The 16,017-nt window shown below is 34.2% G+C and overlaps 1 protein-coding gene across 1 annotated transcript; it reads right to left on the reverse strand.

The window, feature by feature from the left end:
- Positions 1 to 2,030: 2,030 nt before the first annotated feature.
- LOC137707528 (LURP-one-like protein (DUF567)) lies at positions 2,031 to 3,183 on the reverse strand. Its single transcript, XM_068446412.2, has 2 exons — positions 2,844 to 3,183; positions 2,031 to 2,594 (listed from the first exon to the last, which is right to left on the reverse strand). The coding sequence occupies exons 1-2, from the start codon at positions 3,066 to 3,068 to the stop codon at positions 2,184 to 2,186; spliced, it is 636 nt and encodes a 211-aa protein (XP_068302513.2). The 5' UTR covers positions 3,069 to 3,183; the 3' UTR covers positions 2,031 to 2,183.
- Positions 3,184 to 16,017: the final 12,834 nt, after the last annotated feature.

A 16,017-nucleotide genomic window follows, 5' to 3' on the forward strand; every position in this document is an offset into this window, starting at 1 on the left:
TTCATACTTATACATAGTATGATTTCCTAGAAACTATACATGTATTACAGCCAGGGATTATAATGTTTAGAAGGTCTTTATTAAAGTGTTATTTTCAGGCCCACTCACTCTTGTTTTTTTATCCCTCCAAGTTCTAGTAGCAGAGTTTTCGTATCGATGAGGATTCGTAGCAAATCTTGGTATTGGAGATTAGCTTCGATGGTATGATTTTCAATCCACTCTACTGTACTTTACTTATGCTCTGACGTCACGTGTGAAATGGGTTCATTTCCGCTCACAGTGCACTTTTGTTTTTAGGCACTTTTAGGTTTAAATTTATTCACATTTTCCACATCACTATACTTTATGGCTTCCCTACCCTCCAGGTGGCGGCCAACACAACTCGATTCGGAGTCTTAGTTGACATTCCGAATCGGGGTGTGTCATCAAACCAATTTTTTTTTTTTTTTTGAACAAATGATATTATTTATACTAAGGGGAGGGATTGGTTTAAGTCTCACAATGTTCTAACATAATGTGGTTCAAATTCGTCTTTGGGGAGAATCGAATTTAAGACCTCTCACTCACAAGTGAAGAGAAATACAACTAGATCGTAATACTAAATGGCGGCATTAGACCAGTTTTTGGTGCAAATGAAATCACTTAGAACCAAATTGTGAAATTTATAGTATTTGGCATGCACAATACTTGGCTCCTTACATGTATCATTCTTCACTTACACAATGACTATTTGTCATTTTATTGTACAATCGTCAAAATACAAATTGTTTATTCTCTTTTATCATCTAAAAATCGTTTGTTAAAAAATCATGCAATTAAAGAGGTTGTTTAGCTACTCATATGTGTTAAACAAATTGACTGTTATGGTAACAAATAACTTCCTCATAATGAACTATCAATTTCTTTGATTCATATGGATGATTAAATGTTTTTTCAAATTGAATCAACTTTTTGACGATTATCTTTAAACAATGATTATGGAAGTGAATGGGTTCAAATATGACTTTCTATGGTAAAATGATGACACATCACTATATCTATAAAAGAAGGAATGCCGACTTACATATGAGAAATCATGCAATTACCACTCAAGATGCCATAATATTACGTTTAACCCTTCTTTTTTTTTTTCTTTTTTTTGAAATAGAACAATATTTAATTAATTGGAAAAAGGTCATTATAGAAATATATTCATAAGGAATTTAAGTCCAAAATAGTCATTTCAAACTAGATTTAAAAATATCATAGTACATCATTAGTAATTGCAATAAGTAGACTTTCATCATCGACTAACCGTGAATCATAAGATTACAAGGTTCAATATAAACGCTAAACTTGTGTAACACAGAGATGTGAGAACAAAATCTATCCAATTGTATTCAGATAGGGAGTACGATGGCTATAGTCTACCCGCATGACCTAATCACCGCCATGAATACAAGTAAAGTAGGCTCAATAAATCAAACAATTATACCCCTTTATACATAGATCTCAAAGAGATCGTACACACCAATACGAAAACTTGAAAGAAAAAAAAAGGGATTCTGAAGAGAAAAATAAAAATCAGCAAACTCCTCATGAGTTTTTAAAAATTATTTACATAATCATAATTAAAGGGACAAAATAGTATCACGAATCCACATCCTCCTAATATCTCGAAGAGAACCATAGTGTTGTACCGACTAAACTCTAAACCTCCGGAAACTCGAAAAATTTCATGCCTTGCAGCCGTAAACCTATGTTGAAGGTGCCAATTAAAATTAAAATGTTGTGTTGGTTGTGTGCGTAAGGCAAAAGACGTCGACTACCCAACTTGTTTCACGACAATAATTTGACGCCAAATACAAACTTACGGGAAGGGGAGAGAAGGAAAAGACAGAAACAAAATATTAACAAGGATTTATATGATGGTTATGTTGATTTTGCCATTTTGTATAATAAACATGTTGATCTTGCCATCACCATAGTCAACCCTGCAAATCATTTTGACACTTCACGTGCTCTTTCCCAAACCCACTTGAGCGTTTGAGTGAGATAACAAAATACATTTTTATACGTTTTAAATTATTAAAGTTCAACAAAATACAATCAAGATCTACGCCCAAAGACAGGAGGCCACCGATCCGCCGAACACTCCGGATACTTAGCTGACAGTTAAACCACTCCAACGCACCTACGCTCTTCTACGCTCTCTCATCTTCGGCGGTGGGTTCCGCCTCCTCCACAACATCATCATCAAAAACGTTATCGTCGCCGTTGATCTGATCAAGCACGAGCACCACTCCCATGGCAAACGCCCCATCGAATCCACGCTTGAGACAGAGAGAGAAAACGTCCATCCCGAGCACCACGTGGGTGGAGGCATCCACTTTGCGTCGGATCTCAGCCACCCGTTCCTTCTCTGCATTGAAGATCGTGCAGCAGCGCTGCGCGAACGAGCCCTCGATATGGTACTCCTCCCCTGGATCTCCGAACACCTCCACCGTCACGTTCGACCGTCCGATTATGGAGGACCGCCGTACGCTGAAGATGGGCTTTTGGCCGTCCGTTCTCTCACCCACAAAGCCTTCCCACCGTTGATGCAGACTCGGCCTCTGTTAAAGTTTTCAACAACAAAATATTAGAACTCGAGTTGACTCACTGAGTGTTAAATCGTTTTCATGGACGGGTTTCCAAAATAAGCAAGCGAAAACGGAAGTGAATTAAACCCAATTCTCGAATCGGAAAGCAAAATTATTGCCAGCGCACGTGCATGGAATTCAGCAACGAAAACTGTTAACTCGCTGAGTTAACTCAGTGAGTCTACTCGCGTAATTGGAGGTTCTTTTTTGTTGTTACGCTACCTTTCGGCGTACAGTGAGGAGGCAGCGGCCTTGGGGGTCCATGAGGACGAGTTCGCTACTGTCGTGGGCGTCGGGGGCGTAAGAGTCGACTCGGAAGACCATCTGGCCTTTGCAGTCGTAGACGGTGAAGCCGTCGCCGGGGAAGAAGATGGAGGTTTTGGAAACGGTGAGGTGGGTATCCTGATCAAATACGAACGCAGGTTCCACAAGCACCCGCTCTTTCATTTTCTTCTGAATTTTTGGGTGTTTTGAGGTGCTTGATGCGAATCCGTGAGTGGGGAAATATGGACGTTGTGAAGAGGAAGAGAAGAATATTAGAGACTTTGAAGGTAAGAAAAGTTAAGGGGACGAGGAGTATTTATACTGAGAGAAAGGGACGGGAGAAAACTTAGACTATAGTAAATTATAATGTTAACTATTGTCACAGAGTTTTACTTACTGTCACCGCCACACATGTACTTATCAGTTCATTCTTTTTATTAAATTAAATGTATATTCTTACAAAATGCCACTCTTTTACTATTTTGAGGAAATTAAAATGCCCCACTCTTTTTATATATTTTTTATGAAATATTTCCGTGTTTTAAATATTTAATTAGACCGTTTTGACTAATAATTACCTAAGTATTTTTAAATTTATTTATTTACGTGTCATTAGTTTAATTTTTAAATGGAAAGTGTTGTACGTTGATTTCCTACTTTTAAGGGATATTATTGACGTCCGCTGACTATTAAATGCATATTAACTATTAAAAATAATAATAACAAAAAAAACTTAAATTTTAATAAAAAAGACATAATTTTAATATTAAAAAAAAAAGGGACTCGTGAACCTGCGTGCCCCCACACAAACTGTTTATGAAATTAATTGTAGGTTCCCACGTCCCTCATACAAACTATTTATGAAACTTACTACCCTGTTTATGAAACTTAACGGTAGATGCTTGTTCCAAATTTTCAAGTTCTTTCACCAGAATGCAATAAAAAGATTATTTATAAATTTAAAAAAAAAAAAAAAAAAAAGGGTAGAGATCAATGTCCACGCCGTTAAAGTCATGCATGGCTAATAGTTCAATACCATTACTAGAAAAATGGATGATGAATCCAACAATGTTGTCAATGATGTTGCCCCACCCCTACCCCCAACCATCCCAACCCTCATATAAAAGAAAGAAAAACCCTAAAGCTAAAACAAGTTGTGTGTCCCCATCCAACATTAACCAAGTGAGTGATATTACTAGCACATCAAATTGATCACTCCATCATCCATTGCTAGTTTTATCAGTGTAGATACTCTTTGAGGCTCAACACTTGGGGAGCTTCGCGTGATCGATCACAAAGAGGAAGATTGCAAACATAGGGATGATCCAATCAAACGGCATACACGTGCAAGAGACTCAAGTAATGAACTCTAGTGAACTTAGCTTGCTCGTGTAACAATTTCATACCGTCTTGTTAATCTCTGCGACTTCTTAATTTGTTACTTTATCAATTAAACTAACCAGATATATATTGAGATAACATATTATATGTTATTTATTATTTTCCGCTGTGTGATTTAATTATTCAAATTAAATTTATCTAAATATGTCCGGAAACCCTACAGATTCCATATCCATGTTTCTTCGTATATGCATCCGAATTCTTTAGCACGGTTGAGTAAGACATGTGTATCTATATATACTATATGTTTGTGTATAAATTATGTTTCTATATGTTTTGACTTTTATGTATCGCTAATTTTGTACCGATGCCTTTGTATCGATACTTTTGTACCTATACTTCCATATTAGTACTTTTGTACCTATACTTTCATATCTATACTTGTGTACCTATGTTTCCATATGTATACTTCCGTACCTATGCTTCACACCGATACTTCGCTATAAAAACTTGCGTATCTATGCTTCCATGTCAATACTTCTGTACCTATGCTTTCATATTAATACTTTCGTACATATGCCTCCAAATTGATACTTCCGTATAAATAGTTGTGTACCTATGCTTCCATATCGATACTTCCGCATCAATGCTTACATATTAATACTTACTTCTATGCCTCCATACCGATATTTCCATATAAATACTTGCGTACCTATTCTTCCATACCGATAATTAGATACAATGTATATTCACTTTGACTTTTTTCTATGTGCTCTGAATAATGGTTTCAAGTTTATCTCTTTGCATTTTTTTCATTTTCTTTTTAAATGTGTAACTAATATTTTTTTGGTATTTTATCATTCAGATTCATTTATTAGGAGAGAAGGTCAAACATAAATTAGTGACTAAGAGCTAGTTTGGTATTACTGTGCTTTTTAAAATGATGCTTATGCTGTAATGTGAGAATAAACGGTTGTAAAATAACGTTGTTCAGTGTTTAGTAAATTTTTTTGTAAAAGTGCTTTTAAAAAATAAAAAAAACAATGCTTTAGTGTCTGGTAATCTTTTATATAAAACTGATATGAATATGTTAAATTAATAAAAAAAAGGGTATTGAATGTGATTTAATAATTTCTGAAAAGAATACTGCAGGGGCAAAGATTGTAATTTTATAAAATATATGGGAGTATAATTGCCATTTAAAATTTTCATTAAATGGCCATTGTTTACTATGCTTTGAAAAAAAATTGAGAAGCATAATAGACTCTGCTTCTGCTTATCTTTGCTTTTTATACTATCATTGATAGAAGTTTTTTAAGAAAACACTTTCCTTTTTTTTTTTTTTTTTTTTTTTTTTTTTTTTTTTTTGCTAAACACATTTGATGTTTCAGATTTTTTTTTAATAAGCTATTTTTTGAAAAAGTATCAAAACCTCAAACTAGCCCTAAAATTTATGGAGCATTTTAGAAATAGAAAAGCAGTAAATGTTAATAACAAGTATAAATTTTAATTTTAATGACGACGTGAATATTTATTCAAAGAATTTTATTCAACTTGTAATCTAACTTTAGGTTTTAATTGAATAATAATATTTTCTAAGAATTGAAATTAAGAAACCCCTTAATAATATTACGCGAGTTACTGACTGCCATCGTATATCAATCATTTATTTTGTTGCAGTACATTTATATTTTATAAAGTGATATTATATATTAAAGCTTTATCCAAAAAGATCCCTATTTTTTGGTAAAAATGGGGATTGTTTGTAAGGTTTACATCACATCGAACTTCAACGATTCAAACTGTTTATTTTTTAAATCTTCATTCATAGACCATCCTTGCAAAAAAATCAATTCAATCTGAAATTATTTACTCATTTGATTGTTATGATAAAATTTCAATGTTTCTTAGAACATAGTATTTGTAAATTTCCTTGAACTCAATTAGATGCTACAAAAATTTTCGATTTTGTTAATATTTTATAAGAATGATCTATAAAATGCGACTAAAAAAAATAAACGGTTCAAATGTTAAAGTTTGATATTGCATGAGCCTTACAACTAATTCTTATTTTTACCTTAAAAATTGAAATCCCTTTTGATAAAGCGTCTAATATTTGTATTAAGTTAATAGTGTTTAGAATATTACGTCACATCACACTCGAAAATTTTCTCGTTACTTACGTAAAATTATGCACGGATTATGGCCATTGGACCTATATGGGTTGTCAGTATGTGTCTGTGGTCTGTGGTCTGTGGTCTCTGTCTCAATAATCTTGAATGGACCCAAATAATATTAAGAGCTAAGACGAGTCTGTGGCAAATGAGCGAGTGGGGCACCCGAATCAAATTCATATCACTCGGTTGCTTTCAATGAGTGCTACTGAGTTATCTGGGTTTATCTCGAGCGAGTTGTAAAGACTTGGGGATACATATGTGGATTGATTGGGGTTGGTGTATGGAATTATTGCCTGCAAACTGACAGTATCACTTCAGTTCCTCATTTGAAGGCTGCGTCTGTGTATTGAGGATGTCCATAACATTTGGTTTGCTGATGCAATCCTCTCGGCAATATCCATTGGCTTTTAGCCAAAATTGTTGTTTATAAGATTTGCATAACTCCTTATTTTGATTCTTAATATTTAAAATCGATACAATTGATTTCTAAGTTTATCCACCATCAATCATTTTTTCCATGAAAAATATCCATAAAATAAAGATAAAATAACAAAAATACTCTTAATTTTTGTCAAATCATTTTGACATATTGTTTATTATAGGTTTTTTAGTTAAAATGGTCCATGATATTTGTATAACTCCCCAATTTGGTTCCTGAGATTTAAAATCAATAAAAGTGGTCTATGAAATTGTCCACTATCAATTATTTTGGTCATTCGGTGAAAAATTATGTTAAATAAAAATCCAAGTGACAAAACTATCCTAAATATGATAAAAAATAGGCCAAATAATTTGACAAAAATTGAAGGTGTTTTTGTAATTTTATCTTTATTTTATGAAGATTTTTCACGGAATGACTAAAATGATTGATAATGGACAAACTCATGAGCTAATTTTATCGATTTCAAATCTCAGGGACCACTTTGGCTAAAAAATCCTTTATTAAGTTGAGGGTAATTTTGTTATTTTGATCCTTATTTAACAAAATTTTTACCGATGGACCAAAATGATTGATGGTGAACAATTTTATGAACCACTTCTATTAATTTCAAATATCAGGAACCAAAATGAGGAGTTAGACAAATCTCAGAATCTATTTTGGCTAAAAAGCCTATCCATTTATAACTAGAAGTTTCTAAATGCTTTTCATTTGATTCATGTTTTAAAAAAATCCTAGACTGTTCTGGTGTAAGGAATATTTTGTTTGCCTTAACCGTTATATCCTATTTTATTTTATTTTTAAATAAATTTTGTAGTTGCAAACTAAAATCAATGAAAAGTAAAAAAGTGGTCATGATTCTAACGGTTGTTTTGAGAAGAACGAAGGTAAAACAAAAATGATAGATATAGTTCTATCCAATCTTCTTTTCGAAAATTCCCCAGAAGGAGAAGAGAAGACCCAAGATTAATTGTATAAAATCTTTTTTCACATTTGTCTTTGATGTTGGTTGGATGAAGAACGCTAAACCAAAGATAGTATGGGGGCATAAAACCATCCAAATTGAAAAAACTTGGACTTGATTGTCAGAGGAGGGATTGGAGCACCATCAGACAATTTTGCAGTTGCCTGTGAAGGAGGGAGTATACCATCAGTCACGTAGAAGCAAGATGACAATGGAAAGATTGGTATTCTTCTTCACTTATAAATGAGATCCAAGTCTTAGCTTTGATTCTCACCAAAAACAAAGTTAAATCATATTATTATGACTGACTCATTGTGAAGTTTAGGCCACTCCCCCACACCTCCACCCCACCCCACCCCACCCCTCCCCGCCACCGTTTAGTTTGTTAGCCTCACAAATTACTCACATAGTAGGGTTTGATTACTTTCTTAAAATTTTATCAGTGAAAAAAAATACATATTTACTTTATTTTATGAGATTATCACTCTCTAAACTGCCACAATATCTTTTTTAATTGTTGTAGATGTCTGCCTCATCTGACGTATAATGTCTTATGGAATTATAATATATTTAGATGGTAAAAAGAACATTCTTCAAGAGGAAGGAGTAATGTTAATGAGATCATATATTTATACACATTAAGATATCATATGTAGCAAAATGATAATCAACATTAAATATGTGACAACCTGTTTCCACATTTACAATTTTATTAATTTAAAAAAAAACATGACTTGACGAAAATGCCCTAGAAGCAAAATTTTGGCTTTCGTTGACCATCGGTTAAAGAGACGTAAGACTTGTTCTTTTAGCATATCCTCGTAGTACTCGTTACTACAAATGTATAGACGAAAACTGTTTGTGAGTCCAGATTCTAACGGTATAGTTACGGACATTTGAAGTTGTTTTACTAAACTTTAGTTTTTAAATTAATTAAACACCCACCTTGTGGGCGGGAATGAGGCCAATCAGGTAAGAGTTTTGTGGGCCAATCAGAAATGGTATGGGACCAATCAGAAAATAAGGGGAAAAGAGGACCAATTAGGAGGAAGGAGAGTCAACCAATCAGGAAGAAAGAAAGGGAAAAAAAAAAAAAAAAAAAAAACCTTCCCAGTCTCCCCACGGTAGTGCACCCGCACACCCAAACCGATCAAACTCAGGCGATTTTCGCCATTTTTTCCATTGAAACTCCACCATCCACCATCTGAAACTTTTTCCACAATCTCCCATCTTCCATCTCCGCCCAAGATAGAAGAGTTTTAGGTCCTAAAACGCGAAGAACATCACCGGAGGATCGGAGGTGTTCGACAGTGATTCCTCCATTCTGGTGAGTTTCACCACCCACCCCCACCCTTAATCAACTCCCCTTGGACCCAGGAACAAGACCCAACTGGTTGTAGGGGCGTTGGAACACCATGGAAGTCGAATCAAAGAACACCCACCTTAGGGTTTCCGACGGTTTTGAGTCAATTTGGAGACTTTCCTGGCCAAATTGGACTTGGCCACAGGTATAAAACTTACTCTACTCATCGAGATCTTTATTTATGTGAAATTTGGTAATTTTTAGAAATAGTTGAATTTCTCGGTGAGTGGGGATGGCCAACCATCGCATGTCGCATGCGGCGGCACGTGGGCCAAAGCACCCCTGACCAACCTAAGCTAAATTTGATGCCCCGATTCCATATTTGACACCCGTTGAGTGAAATTTTGATGTTTTAGCATAGTTTCGTAAGTGACTGCCTAGTTGGCTGTTAATTGATTATTGTATGAATTGATGATTCGATCGTTGGATCGTCACCAAATTTTAATATGTTATAGTATGTAATATTTAAGGATCATAGGAACTTATGAATCGGGAATCCAACATACGGATCTAGTCAAATTGAATTTATAAGTTCATAAAATAAAACGTTGGCCACCACTTAATTTCGGCAATTGGCAGAGATCTGACGGTTGGGTTGTTTTGAAACTTTAGGATGTTGTTCTAGAAGCTTATTGAAACTCTTGGGAAGTTACGAATCGGAAATCCTAGACATGGATCTTCCGGATCTAGTTACGTAGGGTTATGGACCCTACTGTTGACATTTGATCGACGGTTGACTTTTGGTCGATGTGTTTCAAATCATTTTAGAACGTCCTTGGGGTTGTGTTTTATGCAAGTTACGTGTTTCTGAGACGTGATTTGATAATTGTTCTAGGCGACGATCGTTCATGACGCCTCAAGATTCGTGCTAGGGAATTGTAGCGTGGACTCCAGGTGAGTGGGTCATTTCTTTTTATAACTATACGCGTACTTGCTAGTTTCCAGTTATACTTCGAAAAGAATTTACTACGTATGCCTTGTTTAGACTAAAATTACATGAAGTAGCAAAATGACGGAATTTAGGAGATTATTTCTGAACCTTATAGGTTCACAGGTATGCGTGAGATACCATGATTATATTTTACAACTATGATTAATTAATGTTACAAGAACTGTTGTGCTATTGTGAAATGCTAAAATAATCCTACAGGATGCGCAAGTAAGTTACTTTATTAACTAGAATTATTGAATTGTTATAGCAGGATTATATTTATGTTATCTGCTCATTATTGCTGCACCTTGGTGTTAGTACTCGCCTTAGGGCTAGGGCTAGTCCTTCACGTGTATGTTCACATCCGCACCGTTTGCTCGCCTTGGATCCAAGTTAGGTGTCAGTCTTGTCGTACAGATTTCATTCGGCAATTCCGACTCGTATGTAACCGCGCTTCGGCACCAGCCTTCACATAATCGTAGTACTAGAGCCCATTGATTATACTTAGTCCTGTTCGTTTCATAAATTATCTATATTAACTTGTGTGTCAGCATAGGTTGATAAGCATTCGTTATGATGTGTTTACTATTTCGAGATTATGTGATTGCGGTCACCTTGCAATTACCTTGATAGTTGTACTTTATTGATTTTCTTGAGACATTGCAGGTTACGATAAATATTTTCTTATTATACGTAGTACGTATATTTTTAGAAACTATACTTGGTTTTACGGCAATGGGTTATAATGTTTTTGAAAAAGTTTTTACAAAATGTTATTTTGTGACCCACTCAACTTTGTTTTTTGCCCCTCTAGGTTTAGTAGCTGTGCTTATGTGAAAACGAGGATTCTGGCAAATCTCAGGAGATGATTATCTTTAGTGGTATAACCCTCATCCTAGTTACTATACTGTCTTATGCTTTGATATCACGTGTGAAATGAGTTTAATCCTACTCACCCACGCACTCTTTTGATTAGGCACTTTTAGGTTTAAATTTATTCACTTCATTTTCCCACTACACTACACTTTATGGCTTCGTCACCCTCCAGGTATCGGCCAACACATCTCGATTCGGAGTTCAAGTGGACATTCCGGGTCGAGGTGTGTCAAAATAAGATAAATTCATTAATTGACATGACATGTACACATCACTATCAATCAAATGATATATAAGTATAGTACAAAAATATAATCTCCCTAATATTTTTTCCAATTGAAAAACAAATCAAGGTTGGAATAAGAAAATTTCGCAAGGGTATGCTATATTTTTCTCGTGTGCCAACTGATTGGGTGGCTAGCTTCTTTTTTTGGAAATTTTTTTTTGTGTGCCGTGAACAATACACCAAGTGTAATAATACAAATTTCAATTTATATTATGATACTTGATTTACCAGACCATATTCTCAGCATACTAAAACTTTCTATTATTTTTTAGAGCTCGTGTTATAGTGGAGTGGACTCTTTACACTACTACAAAAATATAATTTGCGCGACGACATAAGATTTGTTGTGCAAAGTATGATTTCGTTGTTCAAAATCTTGTGAGACAAAATTTTTGTCATGCATGATTGGTCGCGCAAAACTTGTTACGATAAGGTTTGTGCGACGACATATTTTTGTAGTGGAAAGTTTTTGGTTTTTTATTTTTTTATTTAATTAAATTAATTTAATATTTTGCGATACGAAATTAATTGTTTGCGAGACGAAATATTTTATTGCGCAAGGTATTTTATTTTTGTTTTGTTATTTCTCTTATTTTAATTTAACTATAGTAATTATTTGCACGATGAAATATTTGATAGTGCAAAATTTTTTGAATTTTTACTTTTTAAATTTAATTTAATTGTATCTTTATTTTTTTTAATTACTTTAATTTGAATTGACCTATTCAAAATCAAATTGAATATGAAAAATAGTGATCAAATTATCCATAATATATATTATATTAAATATGTACACATAAATAAACAAAGTATAATAATAAAATCCTAATACAAGTCTAATCTGGTGGTAGTAGCAAGGGATATGGTTTGATAGCATCCTAATCCTCAACTTTCGCCGTCAAAGTCTCGACGATTTCCTAGAAACATTATAAACATGGTCAAATAACCAAAAAATAACATAAAATAATACCAAAAAATGGGCATAATCTCCTCTAAACTTGGCATACCCCCAAAATCCTACCCCAAACTCCACCCCACAACAAACCCAATTAATTAACACCAAAAACACATATTAATGAAAAAAATTAAAATCTGGGGAGAAAATACCTTTTGGCAAGATTGACAGTGAGTGAGAATGAAAGAGAGGAGTGAGTGTGAGAGAAAGAGTCAGATTTGGGGAAAGGGAAAGAGAAGAGAGGTAAGAGAATAGGAAAAGACATTGAGAAAATTGTGAAGAAGTTATTTTGGTTTTAAAAACCGTATTACTTTGCGCGACGAAATATTGGTCACGCAAAGTCTTAAAAAAAATTTTAAAACTAAAATTTCTCTCGTCCCTTTTTAGGGGCCCACCCAAACTTTTAGGGTTTTGCACGATGAAGTTTGGTCGTGCAAAGTTTTGCGCGACGAAAAATTTGTCGCGCAAAGTCTTAAATTATTTTTTTTTAAATTCCCACGTCCCATTTTTGGCTCTCTCCCAAATTTAAGGATTTTGCGCGATGAAATATATGTTCGTAGCACAAAATTTTAAAAAATAAATTTTATAAAAATAAAAAAGAATTTTTTTTTTATTTTACAATTTAAAATATAAATAAATTAAAATAAATAGAGTTTAGGCAACCAAATGTTGATTCGTTGCTCAAAGAAAATAATTTAGTTTAACAATATAAAATATAAAATGAAATAAAAAACAAGTAAATAGGGTTTAGGCGACGAAATATTGATATTCATTGCGCAAAGTTAAAAAAAAAATTATGAAAATAACTATATTTTAAAATTTGTAATATAAAATTAAATAAAAAAATTGGTTTAGGCGATGAAATATTTGGATTTCATCGCGCAAAGGTTTTTAAAAAATAATTTTTTATTTTTGGAAAGACTTTGCACGATGAAGTTTAAAATTTCGTCGTGCAAAGTAACTTTGAGTAATGATGTTTGTTTCGTCACACAAGACTTTGTGGGACGAAGTTCAAAAGTTCGTTGTGCAAAGTGACTATGCGTGACGATGTGTGTTTCGTTGCGTAAGGGGTTTTTTTTACTAGTGAATTATAATATCTCAAATGTGTGTGACTAATTTAAAATATCTCCGTGCACAGTTCTGATTCCAATTCAATTAACAATATTTATCTTCACAGTGAAATTATTAAAACCTAATTACCATAGTGACATAGACAAGTGAAATTATTCAAACCTAATCAACGATGTAGATGACTCGTTTCATATATAAAGATAAGATGTGAGCACTCAGCACAGGCATATGACTGATGTAGGTTTTAAAGTTTTCAAAAATTCCAAAAGTACCAAATTTTCCAAGAAATTTTTGATAATGAAATGGAGTTCCTTGATTCTAATCTGAAACGTCTAAAAATCAGTCTACAGCACAAATCATAATGACAACGAAATATAAATATGAAACTGCTACACCCAACCAATATTGTCACCTTATTTATAAAACAATATTTGCGGAGAGCGAGTCAAACTCGGAATTTCACATATAAAAGTAAGTTATCTTCCCTATTGATCTTTGGCAATGATCTGTACCAATATGGGTAACCCACTCCATAAACTTTAAATTTTTTATGCATCTGATTCCTCTGCACATACATTTATGGCCACTAGTTTAATTTAATCTGAACTAGGTAATTTTTGGAAACAGCTCAAGGTTTGAACTTATTCCTCTTGTTCTTTCTAAGATTCTCAAGTCCACCAGTTATATATTTCCTTTTGTCATGACCGTATGAGTGTGTCCAATTCTGCTCCAATTTTATAGATTGTTGCTTTATTGGCTTTCCATGTCAGTCAGCATTGTTTGCATTCTATTTGGTTTTATATGATGTAAGCGATATATTAGGGGAGTGAAATTGGAATTTAAACGCAAATAGATAACACATTATTTTAATCAATTTAACGAAAATCAAAATTATTTCTCTTTGTTTTTATTTATATATTTGTCTTGAATATAAAATGAGAAAAGTTGGGCCCTTAATGCATTGTTGACATTTATTGTGAGATAGAACGGAAAGTATATTTTAGTTTTCAAACGACACACAACACACACAAACATATGCATGCATACACATGTATCAGGTATGATATTTATGCTAAAAGACGTTTGCTTGTGGTTGAAAAGTTAAATTGAAGTGTCACATCATCTCAAGGGTTATGACACCTTTGTTTTCTCCAGAATCTCTACTGGTGCATAATTAAGGCAAATAATATAAGTTGGTGATCATAATTCATAACACATCGCTTTGCCACGGGCCCTCAGCTTTTGAGTTGTTTCCACCCAAAGACCAACACCTACGGTTTAACTTTAAAAGAGAATATGAGTAAGGTTTGCAACGGTTGTCGACCACCACTTCACTAAATTCTGATTTATCTTTTTCAGACTCAAAACGGTCGAAAATAGTAGTAAAGATTTTCACTTCGAGTTCCTGATATTGTGGCTGGTTTGGCCGCTTAGGTTTTAGTTTGGCCGTGGCTGTGCAATTCTGGTGGTTTTAGGTCGAAACAACTCGATGCCATCGGACGGTTCATCTGGCAACAGCCGTCTGCTGCCGCTATTGTTCAACACAGAGGTGGGTGCAATTTGGTTTGGATCAGTTTTACCTGAAAATTTCAGAGAAATTAATCAGCCATGGAGTCCTGCAATTAGATTCGGTTTGAACAAACCAATGCGAGAAACCAAACAAAACGAAACCAAACCACCGTTAGACACGGTGCAACTTAGAAGTTTAGGCATGAGACTAATTTTCATGTTTTGTTTGATACTGATTTAGGTCAATTACCAAAAATTGTCGTCTAATTTACTTTAATTGTCCATATCAGGAGAATTGGAAGTGGGAAAAAATAAAGCTAATATAAGAAGGTTTTTTCGGATTAGGTGGTTTCCAATTAGGTCAAACTAGTTACAGTTGCTTAACTTCTAATCATGTGGATTAATCATATTGGTGTGGATTAATCATATTGAAAACCCACTGAAGGGTTTTGTGGATTAATCATATTGGTGTACTTATTTGAAAACTCAATGAATTTGAAATCCCAATCCATTAATCATCTTGGTGGTGTCGTTTCTACAATTTCTGAGGACCTTTGGTGGCAGCGATGTTGGTAAAACGACGTCTCTTACAGATTTGTGAGTACCTTTCAGTGGGTTTTGATAAGGAAATCACTTAATTGGGTGAATTTACTGGCTTTATGTAGTTTATGAAGAATCGGTGAGAGAAAAAGTTCATGTGTTCATGATATTGGGTGAACCCTAAAATCTCTTAATTAGAATTAGTCTTGGATGAAATCTGTATCGGGAAAGAGGGGAAGAGATAAGGATATGGCCACCAGTGGCTTGAAGTCGGGTTGGAGCCGTGGAGGCAGAGGACTGGGATAGGGACTTGTCGGCGACGGAGGGGTAGGGTCGCTGGCGCTGGGTATAACAGATGTCACGGATGAAATGGTAGTACTGTACTACCTAATAATTTCTGTGGTTAGGCTCAGTTAAACCGTAAAATTAGGGGATAAACGAAACACTATTGAATCGGTTGTTTCACCCTGCTTAACGACACATGCCTAAAATCAAATACTCTCTCTATTTGGTTTTCTTTAGTGATTTAGGTTAAATCCAGTTTCGATAATATTGTGCCCACTTGAAATTCAATTGTTCTCGACATAGATTTTTATGCAATGATATAACTAAAATTGTACTTAGAATCAAAACAACTTCAACTAATATGATCACCATTTCTAGGGTTGTGAATTTTTGTG

Source organism: Pyrus communis, chromosome 17 (assembly GCF_041283825.1).
Source record: "Pyrus communis isolate YQ-2024b chromosome 17, ASM4128382v1, whole genome shotgun sequence".
NCBI lineage: Eukaryota > Viridiplantae > Streptophyta > Magnoliopsida > Rosales > Rosaceae > Pyrus > Pyrus communis.

Bases quoted from the DNA above. Each gene is read 5' to 3' on its own strand.
- LOC137707528 (XM_068446412.2), bottom strand. From the start codon at position 3,068: ATGAAAGAGCGGGTGCTTGTGGAACCTGCGTTCGTATTTGATCAGGAT. The intron at 2,595-2,843 runs GTAGCGTAACAA...AAACTTTAACAG, and splicing joins TCCTCACTGTACGCCGAAAG to AGGCCGAGTCTGCATCAACG.